Consider the following 21,522-nt stretch of genomic DNA (forward strand, 5'->3'; position numbering starts at 1 on the left):
ACTTTTGACATTTTATCATCACCTTTTTGCCACTGAAAATATCGTATTGGGGTAGATTGGATGTCTGCTTTTGGTTTGAACAAGTGAATTTTATTAACGCAAACCTCACATTCAGAGTACATGCACTCTTTTATTCCAGGATTGCAAGTTATTTGCTCAATAAAACTTGAGAATTCCACATTAAGGTCTGAGCCGCATGTTTTCAGCGCTTGTAAGATCAGCCTTACATTCTCATGGTAGATACAAACGCATACATTGTGCAGTGTCTTGTCGAACAGACGAATGTTCTCCGGACGCAAACTTGCAAATTTAGATACTCTAATTTTTGCATCAGAGTAATTTTTTCTAAATTCCTGATATGCCTCATTTAGTGACATCAGCATGTATCTTAACTGCATATGGGTTTTCTGAATTTTCCCATCAGTTACGCTTCTAATAATTAGCCTATTTTTTCCTCCTGGAGCTTGCCATGAAATTTCATCATTATTATAAAAGTTTTCCACTAGAGCTGAGTTTTTTTTATCGAGGCTTAGTGATGAAACAGCTTTTGCTGATGAGAAACGTGGAGATAATTCCAGACCCCATGATTTGGCTAGTGATGCAACAACAGCTTTTTTTTCCTGTGGAGATACAGGTTGATTGCGAGCAGCTCTATAAACTGCTTTTTTAAGCGAGCACTTGCTTTTGTATGGTGTTTTGGAAGAACTTGTTCCTTTCCCAGGATTTTCAAGAGCCAATGTGTCTGCAGTTCTTTTTTGGGAATTTTTTCTCTTGTTGATTGCAGAAACGCGAGCACATTCTTTTGCCTTAAAAGATTTCAGTTGACGAGCACTCATGAATTTTTTAACTACTTCTCTCAACTTTTTCTTCGTTTCACGTTCAGATTCTAAATACTGTTTTCTTCTAGCTGGGTCTGAGGCAATTTTGACTTGCTGACGAGCCATTTTTTTCTTTGTTTGTCAAAGGCATTTCTCTGTAGAAAATGAAAGTAACTTTTAATTCAAAGTATTTTTATTTCCTAATATTTTTTTAATGTTCCAAGTACAGTCGGACCTCCATATATTGAAGTAGCAAATTGCCGGAAAAAATTCGATATATAGAAATTTCGATATATAGAAACGATCTTATTTTATCATAAAAATCTCCTAAAACATTAAAATTAAAGCTCATTTTCGTACATGAAACCAATTTCTAATTTATACGAGCATCGGATTAAACGAAAGTTAATAACCGAAAAATTAACAAATTATGTTTTTGTGCCTTCATACATTTTCATTCTTCCGCAGTTCAACTTGATTCGCAACATGAGGGGATTTTCATTTTGACAATGTAATCGAGAGAAAAGTAAAAAATCAATCTTCTTAACTTGAATGATTTTTACTGAAGCTAAAAAGACTAGGAATGACAACCAACAGACAAAAGGGATAACTTGAAACTGATTGTACAGTGTTACTGGTTACAACTGAGATTTGAAATAAACTTGAGGGAATTTAAGAACTCTAGAACGGAACAACAACCTATCTACACACCCCTCAAACCCAGATTTCTTATGAGTTGCTTAACAACCTTTAGTAAACATAATTTTCTCCCCTAAAATTCATTTTTCATGAGACAAACACAGTCTAAAATAGAAAAAAAAAATCTATGAATGTCTCGAAATGTTTTTCGATGTATAGAAACAATTTTTCTACGTAATGAACATGGACATTTGCTGGGATTTTGATATGTGGAAGCCAGGGGCGGCATTTCAGCATTTCATTCGGGGGGGTCGAGTTCTATAAATATGACTTACCTTAGTATGGAACAAAACACTTATGGCTCACCTCAATTAATTATGATATGGGGGGGGGGAGATCGCATAGTTAAAAGAGCCCCCAGAAAATATATTTGTTGATGTAAAATATTTTTTTCAAAAATAGTATGTATTTTTAAAGAGTATCTATGATATCATACTATGCATTGAGCAGCTGAAATGTGTTTTTAGCAGAAGAAAGTGATGAACACTCATTAAATAGACACACTTCAAATATGAGCATAACAAATCAATGTAAAATACCAAGGCATTTTCTTGTGAAAATCGAGCAACCACGCCACTGCACGGGCCTCTCATAACAATCGTTACACAGAGCACACAAGAACGAGATATTTACCCTATATGAGGAAATTACGTTTTTAGTTAAAATTAACCGAGATTCTTCAGTTTTTTCTGTTCTGAACGATAAAGGTTTGATGAATTTATAATAATTTAAAAAACGGAAACATTTGCTCATGTCTGAAAATGTGTCGAGTTTCATCAGCAATTACGGAGAACCAGCAAGATAGGTTTTCTTGAACATTGATTTGCGATATACGTCAATTGAATTTGCTCATTTTTTATCATTCCTCTCAAACAATTGGGGGTGCAATCGCCCCCTCTCGACCCCCCTATTTGCCGCCCCTGGTGGAGGCTCTACTGTATTTCCAGAAATAATTTTAATACAAATTTAGTTGCAAAATGCAATAAAAAAAATGCATAAAGCTCATAGAAAGAGAAAGGAAGTAAAAAACATTTTAAGAACTGAACATAAAAAATTCTTTAGTCCATGTCTAATCAATGCTAGCCTATCCTTACATCCATATTCCACTTCACTTTAAAAACAGAAAATATGCAGGATTTTCTGTTTCTCTAAGCATATAATGCAAAGTTGCTAATGAAACATAGAATATTAGTTAATTTTAGATAAAAATGAAAATAAGTTTTATTGGTATCAATATCAACTATTTCTGATTTCTACTTAATGACTTTCAAGGTGACTATTACCAAACTGATTGTTTCTATATTGCATTAACCGAAACAAAAAGACCATAAATAAATGTTCTTTTTTTTAACACTTAAAATAATAATAATAATAATAATAATAATCAACAAAAATAAGTATAAATTCTTAATAAGTTCACTTCTTCTTGAAAAAAATATTTTGTAAAAAATTGGATAAGTAATGGTTAATCTATTTCCTGGTTTATTATTAAGAAGAAATCTTTTAAAGGAAGAACAACTATTAATAAAGACATTTTTAACGACTACAGTGCAAATAAATGAGATTACTGCAGTCCCTCACCTCCTCTGTTTGAAGTTAGAGAAATCCCATAGCTAGAACTAGGTATTAAATTTTAAATTTTTGGTGTTGGATGTAATGCAGTGTTGGACGTAATTTTCATCTTACGTCCGACACCATGAAAAAACAAAAAACTATTATTCTGAATTTTCAATAGTAACTGATGTTCTGATTTGCAGGTAAAATGTTTTGTAAAATGTTCCATCCAGTTTTACACAGTACAAACATTTAGGTAATTTGGTGTCGGACGTAATTTCATCAAAGTGCCTATTATAAATAGGCTTCTACAGAAAAAAAAACATTCAGGTCTCATTTTTTATTCTACCTTTGTTCTACAGTGTTGTGGCAAGCATCTGAAGCAGTTACAATTTGAAAAATATTGCAATTATAGCTTAAAATACTAAGTTCAATAAGATATCAAAAAATTATTTGTGGCAGCGTGTCGATTATACCTTTGTTACTTGTAGCTCTCAAATGATTAAAATCTTGTGATAATTTGTGTTATTTTCTTATACTGCAACTCATAAGCTTCAAAATGATACATAATTTGTGAGAAAAAAATGATTTTGAAAAATTGGTCCCCTATTTCTGTGAAATTGCCCATATGATTGATATTGTATTATGTTGTGATTTCGAATTTTACATCAATATATTGATTTTAATACTTTCTCATCGAAAAAGAAATGCACATTAAAAATAACAATAAATCTTTACTAATAGTTATAAAGAGAGAGGGTGGATTTTTGTGTGTTTATATGTTCGAGGTAATCTCTGGAGCTACTGCACCTATTTGAAAAATTCCTTCATTATATGAAAGGTGCTTTCTTACTGAGTAACATAGGCTATAATTCAAAAAGAATACGATAAATACTTCTTTTTTTATTCCAATTTAGGCCCAAATTTCACGCAAATTGCCTATCATTGGCTAATAAAGGGGTGAAAAATTACTTGCACATATTAATATTATATATCGTTAAAAAGGGTAGAATTTTCTGCGTTCTAAACAATTTATTTCAATGCTCTAACTTAATTCGGCGGGAGTCATTTGCGTTTTTAGCTCGAACTTTTTTAGGCTTAGCTGAAATTTAGGCATTACTTTCTTCATTAAATCTATCGCTAAAAAGTGAAGGAATTGTCCCACAGTTTTCTTTTTGACAGCATTGGAAAAAGCGAGATTTTTTACTCCAGATCTCTCTCGACCTGTGGTCGAAAATATTAGCTTCTATCTTCAAAGGAAAAAATGTTACAAGCGTTTTTAAATCAATCTGGAAATATGTCATTTTGATTCAGGTTGTCAACCATTTTTCGCGTTTCCATGGTTATGCTTTTTGAATCCATTGTTTACATTTCCTTATTTTGTAACTGATTTCTTAAACTTATTTTATTTCATGTTTCCATGGTTATGCTTTTAAAATCCATCTTTCGCATTTTAATTTCTTAAAAGTATTTTAATATCTGTCGTCATTGTTTCGAAGGGTAAATTTGCATGGTTTTTTTTTCTTTTATTTAAGTTATTCTTTAAGTTATTAAGTTATTCTTTTTATTAATTGTTTAATATATGTCACTTACACAATTTTTGTTCTCAAGGTAGACCGGGCAAAGCCGGGCAAAGCAGCTCTTAATATATAAAGATTTGAAAGCTACTGTTAATGGGATTTTATACCTTTTTGTTTGTTTGGCGAAACATTTATTATTGCCAAAGAAAAAATATCCGCTTCACTCGCAAAAGGGCTGGGTTCCGATAGCGTGGTCGCTTGGCAGGTTAGGCTCTGAGCAGTTCAGTGTAGGATTTCTGTTTTAAGGCAACCGTTAATGTAATTCATTGTTTTGGCGATTTGTTTTGAAAGAAAAGAAACTTTTGATTTGTTTTTATCCGAGTGAAATGTATGACATTTTCTTTTTTTTTCTGACGATGATTTTTGAATGTTCCACAGGTTTTTTTTTTTTTTCGTTAGACCGATGGATTATAATAGCGTGGTTGCTGGGGAAGTTTGGCGATAAACAATAGAGCTGCATAATTATTTTTACATTTGAAAGACATTATTTGATGTCTTTTTTTGTTTATTTGGCGAAATATTTTAAATTGCAGTAAAAACCGCTTCACTCGCTAAATAGAGTTTTAAAGCAACTGTAAATCTAATTTAATGATTTGACGAAATGTTTTAAATTCCAAAGAAACTTGAATAGTTTTTTTTTTTTTTTAAAAAGGTGTGTACGCATTTTATACAAAGAAAAATGACCATTTCACCTCAGAGGGGAGGGAGCGTCAATTTTTTTTATTTAACGGACTTCCATTAAATTTTTAGCACGGGCATCGCTGTGCGGGTTCTGCTAGTATCTAATAAAAAAACTCTTTGATTACAAACAATTTATTATTTTCAGCTAATGCCCGAAATTCCGATTTTTACCTCACCAAATACAGGTATAATGAAACTGGAAAAGAAGCTTGAAATGCCGGTATTTGGTATACCGGTATTACAATCACTATATGCACATAAAATAATCATAGCTTGTTGTATAAAGCAAATTAGGAAAATATTTCATCATATGTTTCAAGATTTAAGGAAATAAGCAAGATTTTGAAATTTATTTCTAGATTTTTTTTTAATTACTGATTGTACTACATTAGGCTTTAATTTTTAAATATTATTTTTTTGTTATTTTATTTCGGTGCTAAGTTTTATTTAATGCTGAAACTTTTATGTGAAATGGAACCATACTAACACGTATTATTTTATTGTAGAAAGATCCACACTTTCTAATAGTCTTAACTAGTCCTTGAAAAAGCTCATTTTTTTACTTGAAGAATCCTTGAATACTTCTTGCAACAAAGTTTCAGTTTGTGTGCGAAACATTTAAAGAACTTAAGGTTGCTAAAATCAGTTTTATGAAGGGTACCTGTTTTTTATTGGAATTTTGTGAATACAGTAGACTCTCGTTTTAGGTGGGTTTATTTTACGCGGCTTAAGATTTGACACATTTATTTTAGTTTACGCGGATGAGTTTCGGTTTTACACGGATTTGGCAATGGCAAACAGATAAAATTTTCCCCTCTTTCAAAATCCCAATTTCTAAGGATTGCAGATTACACGTAATAAACTGCATTTTGGCATGCTAATAATCAAGCTTGGGCTCCCGGAGACATTTTATAAGATTGGTTCTAGAGCTCTTTCCAGAAGTAAAGTTATTAAACTCGCACAGTTCAGAACTCACTGGAAGAAGAGCTTTTAGTAATGACAAAGGAGGACAAAACCAACAAGGATACCAACAACGATGACACACAACCAAAAACTTTAATGTTGAACATTTTGGCCATTCCTAGACAGTGGAAATGATCTTTCTGATTTGTCAGTGAAGGATGATTCTATCATGGAAATGATACAAGTGCTCTGGATGCATTAATGCTCTGCAAAGAAATAGAGAGAAAAATTCTTAATTTCTGCCATAAGACTATCATAGCCAGCTCCTCTTTATAAACAGAATACGAAATTAATTTATGTTTTCTTTATACATGTTGTGCATAGAAATCAATATTAAATATATAAATATTATAAATCAGAACACATTAAACTTATTGTACAATTAGTCATTATTAGAATGAAGTATTTTTTTATCTGTGGAATCTAACCCCTATTTTAACACTACTATTAGGTGGCAATTTACACGGTTTCGGTTTATGCGGCATTTCCTTGGAACGTAACCCCCACGTAAAATGAGGGTCTACTGTAGTATGTTTCAATTAACTAAAATTTTGTGGAGAGTCCTTCAATAGCACTGAAATTCCTCTGGTCAGACCCTTGTGAACTAACAATTTTTATCATTTTTACATTTTTTAATTAATGTTGGTTTTTTTTTAATATTTCAGTTCTGGATTCATTGACTCACTTTATCAAATACCACTGCTGTTGAAATTATTTTTGGAATATAGAGAAGTTTCAATCATTTGGTAATATTTTTTCAATTGTTACAATTTTCAAATATAATTTATCGGTGTTACGTTTATATTACTGCTATACTTAGTTTATGTATTTAAATTTGCAATTTTTTCTCTTAACCGCATTCACAAGGAACAGAAATTTTAACACATAATTGACTCACTTTATCATATACAATGCTATTGAAACTATTTTGGGAACATAGAGAAGTTTCAATCATTGGGTAATATTTTTTTCAATTGTTACAATTTACAAATGTTACATTTATATTACTGCTATATTTAGTTCATGTATTTAGATTTTGTAATTTCTTTTTTTTTTCATATCATTCACAAGGAACGAAAAGGTACTACGAAAACTGTAGTTTTCCGGGATTGGTAAGTTTGTATTTATTTATGGTTACAAATTTTGGTTTTCTTTCCTGTATGATTTCAGTTTATGTTTAATGGAGGGGTGCCCACTTGGCCACTTGGGGGGGGGGGGGGGGGTCAAGGCACAGACTGCCCCATTAAAATTTTTAAGGGGGTGTTTTTAGGAGTATTTTTTACTTTTGGGGGGCTTTGCAATATATAAGGGGGGTGCACTCCTTTAATGAAGTATTTATGCAATCTACATTGGAAATTTTTTTATTTGTGCTATTTTTTGCCAGAACAGTTTCTTTTTTAGCCGGTTTTCTATTCTTCTTTTTTGAGCAACACTCTGAGTACTACTTTGTTGATCTTGGTTTCTGCAATGGAGAGGGATTAAAATCTAATAAATCAATATAGGCATTAAGAGAGATTTTTTTGCCAGGAGGAATTCATAAAAAAAAAAAACATTTATTTGACAAAAAAAAAAAAAAAAGAAATATTTTAGCTTACTGCCAATATACTTATGTTGCTAAATAACTTCCAAAACATTTTGTCTTCACATTCTGATCTTTACTCTTACTGTGGTGGTTCAGTATGTTGCTTAAAATATTCTGCAAAGTTGTTTGTAAAATTCTATTGTTACATGTGTATTCACTATTCAGAGTTGAAGAAATATTTGAAGTCAAGGTAATATTGTATTCACAAAGGTTTTTATTATTATTATTATTATTATTTAAATTTCAGCTTTCCTTGACTCAACTTAGACTTGTTAATGATGTTTTTACATACATTTTCACGCAAAAGTAGCCCAAATATCCATTTTGACCATCCCTTATTCAAAGTTTTACAGGTTTTGTCATGACTTATTTTATAACTCAAAAAACTATTGGCCATAGGATGCAAGGTTGACTTTTTATGTCAAAAACTGATCAAGTATCGGAAACTGGTTTCAGCTGTCAAAAACCTAAATTGATGCAGAGAAAAAGATAAAATGTATTTTGTACCTTTAAAAGATCTGGTTTTGCAGGTTCCTTTTTGGTTTCAGTATGGGCATCTATGTTCATGCATATTTTATATGCATTTTAAGTAATCAAAAAACTAATTCTTATATAACTTTGAAATTTGTATATTGGACATGTATAATGTGCCTGATTGTTCATCTTTTTTTTTGGGGGGGGGGGGGGATATTCTAAAAAGATGTTATACCCTTTTTTTGTATAGTGTAGGTTTACCCTGAGTTATTTTTTCTAAAGAGGTGACCGAATTAAAATCAGAATGGATATTATGTCTCATTTTGTGAATTGTTAGCATTACTGACTGCCCATTACATTTTAATTACTTTATTCTGGATGTCCGCGCATATGGAAAGTCAGGGAAAACCATAGATTTGGACTATGATCAAAAATGGTCATGGAAAGTCATGATTTTCAGCAAAAAATGCTCAAAAATCATGGAAACTGACATCTGGTCATGGATTTCGGGTTCAAGAACATGCATTTTTATCAAATTTTACAAATTAGGTGCAAAATTTACGTATCTTAGCTATTTCTTGCGCTTTTATCGGTCAGTTAATTATAAAGTACTTTTAATTTATTATTTTGTTTTTTTCTGATTATTTGTTTATTTTATTTATTGTATACATAATTTTAGTATTTACTGAATTATTGCTATTCACAGACTCTTTTAGAAAACTAGTGGCTTTAAAAAAAATTAGTTTTTGATTCATCATTTATTTATAAAATAAAATATTTATTTAAAAAAATGCAAATGAAAAAATATCAAACTTAAATGTTTTGCTGTTCACCAGTAGTTTTACATCATTATTGCTGCATGTTTTTGAAGCTTTTATTTTGAAAAATCATTTTTGCAACTAGAAAACTTTTTTTTGGTACTGTTACAAATCCTGTAAATAGTAATTATTGTAGTAACGTAACCTGTAAATAGTTTCCCGTAATGAATATACAACCCCTTTTCATTCGGCTAAAGTATACGACCCCCTATTTTCTTTTCATTGATAAAATTTGATAACGGTCTACGCATTTCGAGAAGAGGTAAGAATGTTGTGGAAAATTCTTCGATGTTTATAAAAGCGTCCTGTGTGATAAAGAGTGGGTTTCGATTGAGCATTTGTACTGAGAGTGTGTATTAGCTCTGTTTATAGCGAAGCATTTCGCTGTGTTGTTTTCGTATTTGGAAGTAAATACGTGTGTAACCGTTGAGTTTACGGTGTTGAGTGATATTTGCTTAATTGCTGATGATTAGTTTAGCAGTTGTTAACGATTTCTCCTGTACATAGTGTAAATAAAGCTCCTGTGTTTTTATCAAGAACTGTGTCTTCATTTCAAGAAAGTGGAAGTCGCGCCAGATCCGTTACAATTGGCGCCCAACGTGGGGCTTCTTCTGGACTTTCTTGGAGTAAGTGTGACTTTGGACATTTTTTTCATAAAGACTTTTTGAATTTGGACTTTATTTTTATGGTGATTACTCGCGCAATGGATGAACAATTAAAACAATTTCTTGACGCAATCAACTCTGTGAAGGGTGATATGGCGGCTAATCAAGAACAATTGAAAAATGAATTAGCGACTAACCAAGAACAATTAAAAAATGAATTGGCGACTAACCAAGAACAGTTAAATAGTGATTTAACTGCTAAAATTACTACAAGTCAAGATGAAATAAAAAGTGACCTAACGTCGATGAAAACCATGATGGAGAATCAACTAACCGCCATGGGAGATAAAGTTGATGCTCTGGAAGAAAAATTTGATACTGTGGAAGAGCGTATCGCCAATGTGGAAAATAAGTTGGAAGAAGAAGACAAGAAATTTACTTCATTTAAGGAAGAAATAATTAAAGACATGGAAAGGAGATTGGCGACCGCGGAAAGCAGCTCTGTACAGTTTTGCGCTCCCACATCTGTTGCTCGACTGTCCATTAAACTGGCCACATTTGATGGGAAAAGTTCGTGGCAGGTGTACAAGACCCAATTCATGATAGTGGCGGAAACGAACGGATGGGACTCTGCTACCAAGGCCTGCCATCTTGCAGCATCCCTGAGGGGTGACGCAGCGGACATTCTTCAGACCCTTCCGGACAGCCAGCGCCTGGATTTCGCCGCCCTCACATCTGCGTTGGAGCTTCGCTTCGGTGAGAAGTGCCAGAAAGATTTCAGCCGACTCCAGTTGAAGTCCCGTTTCCAGAAAACCGGGGAAACCCTGCAAGAGCTAGCGGCGGACGTCGAGAGACTGTCTCATCTTGCTTTTTGCGACTGTCCTGCGGATGTTCGAGACAACCTGGCGCTCAACTACTACATCGACGGGGTTCGAGATCCGGAAATCCAGAAAGCTCTACGGATGGCGGATGTCAAAGACCTGAATTCTGCTGTTGTGTATGCGATGAAGTTGGAGGCCGCCCAGCAAGCAACCCGCAAGGATCGCCATTCAATCCGCGGCGTGAAAACTGATGAGCCTGATCCGGTTTCGTCATGCTTTGCTGAACTGGAAAAGCAAATAAAAGAAATTGCAGGAATCCTCAAAAGGACTTCGGCTCCCAAGTACCAAAATGGACAATCACTTAAGTGCTGGAAATGTGGAGGCGAGGGTCACTTACGAAGAAACTGTGAATCTCGCCAAGAAACCAGAGGGAAGAGCACCTCTCCCTCGCAGATCCAGGAAAACTAAACCATGGCAATCTCGCGGGGTGGAGGTCGCCAAATTGGAATGAGCCCCATCTTAAAGTCTTCCAGATTTCATCGACGAGTGGCGGCAGTAATGGACTGTTTGTTTACGCATACGTAAACGGGTTTCCCTGCGAACTGATTGACACTGGAGCCAATGTTACAATCATTAGAACAGATGTGGCTCGTCAATTTGGACTCAACATTCTATGGACGCCGCCCTGCGTTACCCTCCAAACTGTGACAGGTGACAAGATCGAGATTGAAGGTAAAGTAAACTTAGAAATTGTGTTTGGAAATGCCACTTACCATCATACGGCATTCGTTGCTGCTATCACGAACCCCTTCATTCTCGGATTGGACTTTTTAAAGAAGTATGACTTCAACCTCGACTTCAAGACTAATGAGCTGCACTCGATAAGAGAAGACATAGCCGTTTTCCCCGCAGAAAGTGATGTAAAATCCGCTCATCAAATAATAGCCCAAACAGATTTATCGATTCCCTCAAAGTCAGAATCATTAATATCTGGCTCCATTGAAGAAAGCAATAGTTTTCGATTTGGACTCATTGAATACCCCAACCTAAACAATAACCTAAAAGGAGTGCTGGTAGCATCTACGCTTGTGGACCTTTCTAAGGATATAATTCCTGTGAGAGTCGCCAACGTGAGTGAAAGGCCAAGGAATATCCGAAAAGGTGAAGTGTTGGCAACTTGTACTCCAGTAAACTGCATCATTAGAAGAATCAATTCCCCTGAGACTGTGTCTTCTCAGTCCTTGACATCGAAGTTAATTGGGAGTGCGCCGTTATCGAATGATCAAAGAACTGCTGCGGAACAATTGGTGGACGACTTCAAGCATCTGTTTTCATCTACATCGGAGGATGTGGGCCGGACGGATTTAACGCAGCATAGGATCTATACTGGAGAACACCCCCCTATTAAACAGCATCCAAGACGACTACCGTTTGCCAAGAAGGAAGAGGTCGAGACCCTCCTGAAAGAGATGCAGGAGAATGATGTCATTGAACCCTCGTCCAGTCCTTGGGCCTCTCCCATCGTCTTGGTCCGAAAGAAAGATGGCTCCACCAGATTTTGTGTCGATTACCGGCGGCTGAATGAAATCACCAAGAAAGACAGTTACCCTCTTCCACGGATAGACGACACCTTGGACACTCTTTCCGGGCACAAGTGGTTTTCGACCCTGGACTTGAAGAGCGGCTACTGGCAGGTTGAGATACACCCTGATGACCGAGAGAAGACAGCGTTTACAACTGGACAAGGCTTATGGCAGTTTAAAGTGATGCCCTTCGGCCTCTGCAATGCACCAGCTACGTTCGAGCGTCTTATGGAGACAGTGTTAAGAGGACTTTCCTACGAATCCTGTCTGGTCTACTTAGACGATATCATCATCGTGGGACGCAGTTTCGAAGAACATCTGGCAAATCTTAGGAAGGTGCTGCAAAAGCTTATGAAAGCCAATCTGAAGTTAAGCCCGTCCAAATGTAATTTGTTCCGCCGGGAAGTGAACTACCTTGGTCACATCATCTCTTCTGAAGGTGTACAAACCGATCCAGAAAAGGTATCTGCGGTCAAGAGTTGGAGTCGTCCCGAAAACATCCATCAGCTGCGAAGTTTCCTGGGGCTCTGCACATACTACAGGAAGTTTGTAAAGGGTTTTTCCAACATTGCACGACCTTTGCATAAGCTGACGGAGAGCAAGCAAAAGTTTGAATGGTCCAAAGAATGCAAAGATGCATTTCTACGCCTGAAGGAGGCTTTAACATCAACGCCTATCCTCAGTCTGAAAAATCCTTCATCCTGGACATTGATGCGAGCAACGAGGGCATCGGAGCTGTTTTATCCCAAGAAATTGACGGAAATGAACATTTCATCGCTTACTGGAGCAAATGCTTATCAAAGTCGGAGCGAAATTACTGCGTCACCAGAAAGGAGTTACTGGCCATAGTGAAAGCTGTAGAACACTTCCATCATTACCTCTACGGCCGAAAATTTCTGCTTCGGACAGATCAAGCCTCATTAACTTGGCTTTTGAACTTCAAAAATCCGGAAGGCCAGATAGCCAGATAGATACAGCGGCTCCAGGAATATGACATGGAGATCAAGCATCGAAAAGGGAGTATCTCACGGCAATGCTGACGCTTTATCAAGGAGACCCTGTCCTGAGAACTGCCACTATTGTTCCCGAATCGAGAAACAGCATGGAACGACTAGCCCTACTGCCTATCAGGTGACAGTGACTTCAACATCATCAGAATCTGATAAATGGAGTGACGACCAAGTTTGAAAAGATCAAATTGAAGACCCAGACATAAAACCAATTTTGGAGTTCATGGAAAGTGACAGTCGGCGACCTAGCTGGCAGGACGTTTCCATCTTCAGTCCTGCAACAAAAAGATACTGGGCTTTATGGAACTCGCTCCATTTACGGAACGGCGTGCTACACCGAAAATGGGAATCTGACGACGGCAAAACATCTAGGTGGCAGTTACTACTTCCCCGATCAAGGATTTCAGATGTTCTGAAAGAAATACATAGTAGTGCGACTGAAGGACATTTTGGTGTGTTGAAAACCCTCAATAAAGTTCGGGAGCGCTTCTTCTGGAGCAAGGCGAAGGATGACGTGGAGAAGTGGTGCCATTCTTGTGACGCCTGTTCTGCTCGTAAAGGACTGAAGAAAAGAAGCAGAGGGAAGCTACATCTGTACAACGTTGGAGCTCCTTTCGAACGAATTGGGATCGACATCCTGGGTCCTCTACCAAGAACTGCTGATGGGAACAAATACATTCTTGTTTCTATCGACTACTTCACCAAATGGCCGGAAGCATATCCCATTCCAGATCAAGAGGCTACCACCGTAGCAAAGACTCTAGTCCAACATTGGATCTCGAGATACGGAACACCTTTGCAGATTCATTCCGATCAAGGGAGGAATTTCATGTCTGCTGTGTTTAAGGGCCAATGTCAAATTCTCGGAATTGAGAAAACTAGGACAACACCACTACACCCACAATCGGACGGCATGGTGGAGAGATTTAACCGCACAATCCTGAATAATCTCTCGCTTATGGTATCCAGAAATCAACAGGATTGGGACAAGAAGCTACCTTTGTTCCTGCTGGCCTACCGCAGTGCTGTCCACGAGACTACCGGATATGCCCCATCTCAGATGCTCTTCGGACGAGAGCTTCGGCTACCTTGTGATCTCGTCTTCGGTCGTCCTCCGGATGCGGCTGCATCACCTGAGGAGTACATCCAGGATCTCCAGGCCCGGTTGGAAGACGTTCATAACTTCGCACGAGAGCGAATCAACATCGCGGCGGAGAAGATGAAGACCCGATACGACACAAGGTCTATTGGACATGAATTCAACGAAGGCGACAAGGTTTGGTTATGGAATCCCATCCGACGGAAAGGTCTGTCACCCAAATTGCAGTCGCATTGGGATGGACCCTACAAAGTCCTTAACCGACTGAATGACGTCGTAGTGAGGATCCAAAAATCACCTAATGCAAAACCTAGGGTTGTACATTATGATCGGTTAGCCCCCATACTATGGCCATAGTTCATGAGTTAAACAACCATGGTTGATAACATAAGTTGTAGATAATTTTTGCTTTTAATGTTTAGTAATATTTCTTGTTATTATTGTGTTTTCTGTATCTGTTAGTTATTAATTAATGTGTATATTTGTAAACTTGTGATAGAAGTTTGGCACCCTTTCTGGGGATTGTACTGCCTGGGACGTGCAGTCCTTAGGAAGGGGGCAATGTTACAAATCCTGTAAATAGTAATTATTATAGTAACGTAACCTGTAAATAGTTTCCCGTAATGAATATACAACCCCTTTTCATTCGGCTAAAGTATACGACCCCCTATTTTCTTTTCATTGATAAAATTTGATAACGGTCTACGCATTTCGAGAAGAGGTAAGAATGTTGTGGAAAATTCTTCGATGTTTATAAAAGCGTCCTGCGTGATAAAGAGTGGGTTTCGATTGAGCATTTGTACTGAGAGTGTGTATTAGCTCTGTTTATAGCGAAGCATTTCGCTGTGTTGTTTTCGTATTTGGAAGTAAATACGTGTGTAACCGTTGAGTTTACGGTGTTGAGTGATATTTGCTTAATTGCTGATGATTATTTTAGCAGTTGTTAACGATTTCTCCTGTACATAGTGTAAATAAAGCTCCTGTGTTTTTATCAAGAACTGTGTCTTCATTTCAAGAAAGTGGAAGTCGCGCCGGATCCGTTACAGTATTTTTAATAATTGAAAATAAATTTGTTTTCATGTAAATTCTAACGAATATAAAAATTTTGTGTGATTTATTGGAATCCAAAAAATGTTTCCAGAAATTTTAGATCTATAAATGTATGTCCTTGGTAGCAAAATAATTAAGTTGAAACTCAAATTATTTCATGCTGATCACTAGTCATTGTTGCTTAAATTGTTTTTTGGTTATAATAGTAGCTGAGATAGTTATATTTCACTTTAATTTAAATTTTTATGCACATAAGTCCTAAGTATGTATCAGATGATTGCAATTTAATTTTCACATAACAAAAATTTAGATATTCTTGTGAAAATGTGATGATTTTCTGGAAAAATTGCAACCTGTGAGTCATGGAAAGTTTTGTCATGGGTTTCAAAACTTGAAATAGAGCAGATACCCTGTTTATTTTACCCAGTCAAAGACAATTTGTATGAAAAGTCGAATCTTCAGATTTCAGTGAAAACCAATTTTAAATTATTTTAAGAACAAGGTTGTCCAAAAGAGTTTTCTCCTATATGTATGAAGCCCTAGCAGTTTTCCAGCTGAGCAATTCAAGCAAAATTTTACATAGTTTTTCGAAGGAGAATGTGCTCTTAATTTCCGTAATTTTAAACTTTAAAGTGCTCTTCATTTTGATTCCTGTGAGAGAATTTCAAACATTTTTAGTGGCAGCAACCTCCTTTTTCTTTGCAGAAAGTGATCAGTGTATTGAAAAACCACAAATGGCACTGAAACTATTGGCATGTGACAAGTATTGTTCGTTGGCACTTTTGAGCACCTTGCCGAGGAAGCACTTTTTCTTCACTGCGTAGTTAAGGTTTATCCGCAAGTAATTTTTTGCTTGTAGTGTTCTGTGACTGTTGCTTCGTCTACTGTTTAAGCCCTGCGATGATACAAAATGAATGATGCTAAGTTAGAAAAACTTTGCATCTCATATTGTCATTATGCTTTTCTTTACGCAGAAATTTTCATGACATGTCATGCCATCCAACGCCTTTTGTCATTTTTCAATATTCCAATCAATTTAAACAAGGAAAAAGAGTGTTGCCATTCAAAATTTTCAATATATCCCCGACTGTTGCTATGACCCTGAGCACTGTGTTTGCTTAAAATCATTACAATCTCAAGCACATACCTTCAAACAACTGTGCCAAATTTTGTTTTGATTGTTTAAGCGGTTAAACCACTAGGGCTTCATGCACAGCTAGTCCCTGTTTTTCCTACAGGACCTCTAATTTCGCAACCGTTAGTCCTAGATCTATCCTTCCAATTGCAAAAATATTCAAAAAAAAAGATGCAGAATTATGATATTAAAAGTTTGAAGTGAAAAACTAAAATTGGAAAAAATATAAAATCTAACTTTTTATATGGTCCTCTTTATTGCATCTAGGAAAGAAACCTCTATTGAAAAATAATACCAACACAAAACATTTGAAAGATTTTCAACCAAATTTCAAGGAGATATTACGACTCTGTAGAAGATGTAATTGGATCCTGTTCCCCTTTCAAAAGAATAACATGTTGCGGAAGTGAAAAAAAAAATATATTTTTCAATCCTGTTTAAAATTACATGTAAATGTAATGCTACGATGGATAAAAACACACAACAAAACCTAGTAAAAATATACTCTATGCACACATATAATTAAAAATAATTCTTAGCCGCTACATTCCCCTCAATGACAAATTAATTGCAAGTGTAAGGTGGAAGTCACAAAACATTACATTTCGCATTTTGGTGAATATTGCTCATACTAATGTCAACTTTTCTGTGTTCAAATTGCTTTTTAAGGTTTTTGATTTCCCTAAATGCATTGTAGGGACTTGAGGACCATATAAAAAGTTAAATTTTGCATTTTTCCTCAATTTTTTTCTTTGACTTTTATAAAATCTATGTCTAATTTTTATTTTCAGTTCCGGTCCTTCTACTCACTTTATTATTATCCGAATTACCTTCTATGAAAAGGTGTTGCAAGCTTTGCATTGGTAAGTATATTGTCCAGTTCTATTTGTACTTAAGCAGCAGCATTCCAAATCGTTGCTGTTCCCTGATTAAGAAAATTCTCCTCAGATCGTCATAGAAAAATAAGTTGTCCGCTGGACCATCAATCTCCCAAGTAAACCCATCAATTGCCCAGCATCTCCATAAATGTAAAATCCCTGTCATTAGTCGACTGGAACAATGACATTTTGATTTGGTTTCCTCTGGTGATAACTTTGCATTTTCCAACAATAAAGACCACATTTGGCCTACTGCCAACATATCCACAAGCTTTTTTTTCCCAATGATAACTTTGCTCATGCTCCATCACTAAAAATAGGAATGCATTTACTAACTCCAACATACCCAATTGCGTGCCTTTTTGCGTTGGATTTGGCAAACTTGCGCGATAACATGCTTATTTTGTTTGATATGGCAAATTGTAAGCATACCCAATAGCGCTCTTTTTTTGGATTTAGCAAACTGCCAGCATACCCAATAGCATGCTATTTTCGTTGGGTTTGGCACAGGGGTGCAAACTAAAGAGGAAAGGGTCACTGTGCAGTTTGCACCATTTAAATTTTTAAGGAGGGGTTGGGAGAGCTGTTTTTAGGGATATTTTTCCCTTTTTTTGGGAGGGGTGGCTCTTGTTCGTGGGGTATCTTTGTCATACTTGGCAGGAGTGAGCCATTGCTGTTGGAGGGATGGACACCCCTGCTGGCGCACTGCCAGCATACCTGATAGCCTGCTATTTTCATTATGTTATGCAAACTGCAAGCATACCCAAATATGCTTTTTCTAAGGTATATTTCAGATTTGGATTTTAATGAAGCACACACAAACCCCAATTCTTGTTTTGTTTTATTGTGGTTTACTTTTGAGGTTTATCTCATTCTTGATGTTTAAAAAGTGTGGTTAAATATTTGGTGTTAAATTGAAAGCCGGTCTATGATGTTGAAGTTACCAGTAAGATTTTTTAATATCTAATGCTGTATGGGATACTTTATATGTATCACCATTTGCACTTAATCTAAATCTTTTTCATTCTTCTCACTTTTTTGTTGGATGGTTTCCTTGTTCTGTGTTTTTAAAAACTTTCGGATAGCAGACATTTTACAGGAACATAAAGGCTTGTCATTTTTGAGCCTCATATTCCAACTTCACTGTTCAGCTTGAAAAATGCTGTTTTTTTCCAAACTTTGTTCTGATTAGTACTATAAATGATGCCATGGGGGAGAAACTTGGGGGGGGGAGGAGGGAGAAAGAGAAAAAATAAAAACTTTTGTATCATAATTGAAATTTCTCGTGCATTATCTCTTCCAACAGCATTTGATTAACATGTTAGGTTTTCCATCACACCGATATAAAGCGCCCTTGTTTTTGACAAAGCATTCCAACGCATCATGTTAAATTATTTTAGGTATTTCACAGATTCTTGCATATTTTATAGTGCTCGAATTGATTGGGACAAAGCTATTATTTTGCTGACTTTCAAGTTGATTGCCAGCGAGCTCCAGCAGATCCCACCAAGCTGTTGCATCTGTCTTTTTGCAATCTGTATGTAAATTTTGATAGTTTAGAAGTGGTTTAGATCAAACATTATGAATATTGAACAATTTTTCTGATTGAGAAGATGAAGTTTTTTATTTGTTCATTTTAGTACGCTGAAAAGGGATATGACTCCTATAAAGATAGAAAAGATAATCGTACTTGACAGTCACGCATCTATAGCTGTAAAAAATGCTGCTTCCTTGATTGGTATTTGAAAATAGAGTTTCTCCGTGCGTCTGAAGAAATGCATTGTAATTAAACCATTTCCTTCTCGAAGAAAGGGCAAATGCGAAGGAGAAAAGAAAAACTTCAAAATAGGATCAGTTCCTGCTCTGAAATAGCATTATTAGTCCTACAAGAACTAGCCAAGACCTTATGAGATATTTATTGCCTATTGATATTGATATTCAATGTTCGAGACTTCAGTGGAGACCTCTCTTTTTTGGTCAGAAGAGAAGTTGTCAAAAGTTTGATTTTCTTAGTACCAACCATAGAAAACGATTATCTTTGGCCTTGTCACCCTCTAACTCTCTAGGTGTTATATCCTTATTTCGCACTCTATAATGAGAGGATGGAAAATGTTACTCTCTCTTGACACCCAAATTAAAAAAAATTTCAATATTCCCAATTTCTCATCTGGACTAGTTTTAAGCAGTCAAAACTGATATCCAGATGACATTAAGACAGAATTTTTTAGGAGAGCCCACTGGAGCTGGCAGGCAGCCAAGTTGAAGGTCCACAAAAAGAGATCTTTGTCCCAATTAATTCGAATACTATAGTATGTTTACTGAAGTTAGATTGTTTTTAAAGGTTGAAAGCTTTAGCAATGCTGGTGAGTGGAATTGTGGAAATATATAGTCTCGCTTGTTTATAGCAAAGCCATACATAGCAAATTAATGGCTTTAACGTGATATTTTCAATTCCCCTTCACATTTAACTGTGTATTACAGCTATAACAAAATCTCTATCTGGTTCATTCGTTTTCACTAAAAACAGGCACAAGTGTTATGCTTACACAAAATTTCAGTGACCAAGATTCTTTTGCAATTGCTTTTAAATGACCAATTCGTTTTCTTATATTATGTTTTGTTTGTTTGTTTTTATTCTAGAAATGTCACCAAAACGTGGACGTATTCCGAAATTGTCAATATTTCTCAAAAGTGGTGCTGTTAAGGAAAAGTACCAAAATCTATATTACTTGCCCTCTGATATTGTTGTTCTTGAACTTCCAGACTCAAGGACTTTGAAGCAACCAAAGAAGAGGAAACAATATGATCAATTTTTAGGGGTAAAAGTTTTTTCATACAACTGGCTCGAAGAAAACAAAATTTTGTTTTGCAAGTGAAAGCTCATGTATTTCACTAAAAATAATAATTTAAATGTGTGATGAGCAAAATTTTGTTGCTTAAGAATTCACAAGTGTCGCATTATTTCTTAAAACCTAAATTTTGTTAATTACTCTTATTACTTTTTAATGAAATATATGAGCTGTCACGTCTAGTACAATATGGCGACTTTTTGGTGAAGTGCCCTCTTTAGTGCTCTTTGTGCTCTTATTCTTTACTTACACCCCCAATATTATATAAGGAGTTTAACTTGTCATTAGGTTTTTAAACCCAAGCCCATTATTTAAAGTTTTCCCGGCGGGAAGAGGGGACATAGGGTATATACTCAACATAGGCGGATTTAGGACTGAGTTCCTGGGAGGGCAGGATTTTTTTTTTTTTTAGCAACATTTTTATTGCCCCCCACTTCTATGTTTTTGTCTGTTTCCTGTGATGCATAAGGCCATGCTTTACTTTTTTGTGTGTCGTTTTCATTAATGTGTGTTTTCATGCTGTCCTTTTTGAATTTACCTTAAGAGAGGGAGCTGGTATCAAGAGAGTGACGCAGGGCGCCCTTTTAAGTGGGAAATAGAATATCTCCAATTTTAGGGGGCCGGGGGTTTCTCCCCCGGAGGAAATTTCGTAAAATGGATATAAAATTCTGCATTTTGAAACCTTATAAAGGTTAATTGGATAGACATAGAAATTGATAACTAGATTATACAGTTGTACAGTATTGTTCAAACTTCATAAGAAACAGCCATTTTAAGTTTGAAAGAAAAAATAAACTAGATTTCTCATTACAACAACCTTTTTTTAATTATAAGTAGTGCAGAAAACGAAAAGGAATAGCAGTAGTGTATCATTTCTTTTCCTGGCTAAACAGATTAACAATATGCAGTAGAAGTAATTGGAGCTTTCTTTGCTTAGGATTTTCAAAGACTTATCTAATTATTTTCCAGGACTCTAGAATAAATAAAATTATTTAACGCACTTTATTTGTACTTTCCAGTCTCTAGTATTTTAGTACTTGATTGTAAATTTTTGCAGTCCTGTTCTAACTTTGGGAGAAATAGCTATTTTAACTTTAAAAGAAAAAAGAAACTATAGACTTCTCATGACAACAACTTTTCATCAGTTGCAAGTGGGGCAAAAAACGAAAAGGAATAGAAGTAGTGTGTATTTTTTTTCCGTGCTAAACAGATAGACAATATGCAGAAGAAGTAAGATAAAAGCAATCAATACACAAGAATTTCCAAAATACTGCATTCGGGATTGAATAAATAGCAAGATATCAAACATGTGAGTGACAAAAA

At 35.6% G+C, this 21,522-nt stretch overlaps 1 protein-coding gene across 2 annotated transcripts in view; it reads left to right on the forward strand.

Annotated features, from left to right (window-relative positions):
* The first annotated feature begins 6,965 nt into the window (after window positions 1-6,965).
* Window positions 6,966-21,522, forward strand: part of LOC129225288 (uncharacterized) — a 49,194-nt gene continuing 34,637 nt past the window's right edge. Inside the window, exons 1-4 of one of the 2 annotated variants that reach the window (XM_054859875.1) lie at window positions 6,967-7,041; window positions 7,367-7,407; window positions 17,264-17,335; window positions 19,991-20,169. In XM_054859875.1, the coding sequence (XP_054715850.1) occupies window positions 17,308-17,335; window positions 19,991-20,169 (207 nt within the window). In that variant the 5' untranslated portion in view covers window positions 6,967-7,041; window positions 7,367-7,407; window positions 17,264-17,307. Of the gene's footprint in view, window positions 7,408-17,263; window positions 17,336-19,990; window positions 20,170-21,522 lie in introns of both variants that reach the window. The other variant, XM_054859876.1, reaches the window with a different exon arrangement.

This window comes from Uloborus diversus, chromosome 6 (assembly GCF_026930045.1).
Source record: "Uloborus diversus isolate 005 chromosome 6, Udiv.v.3.1, whole genome shotgun sequence".
Lineage (NCBI taxonomy): Eukaryota > Metazoa > Arthropoda > Arachnida > Araneae > Uloboridae > Uloborus > Uloborus diversus.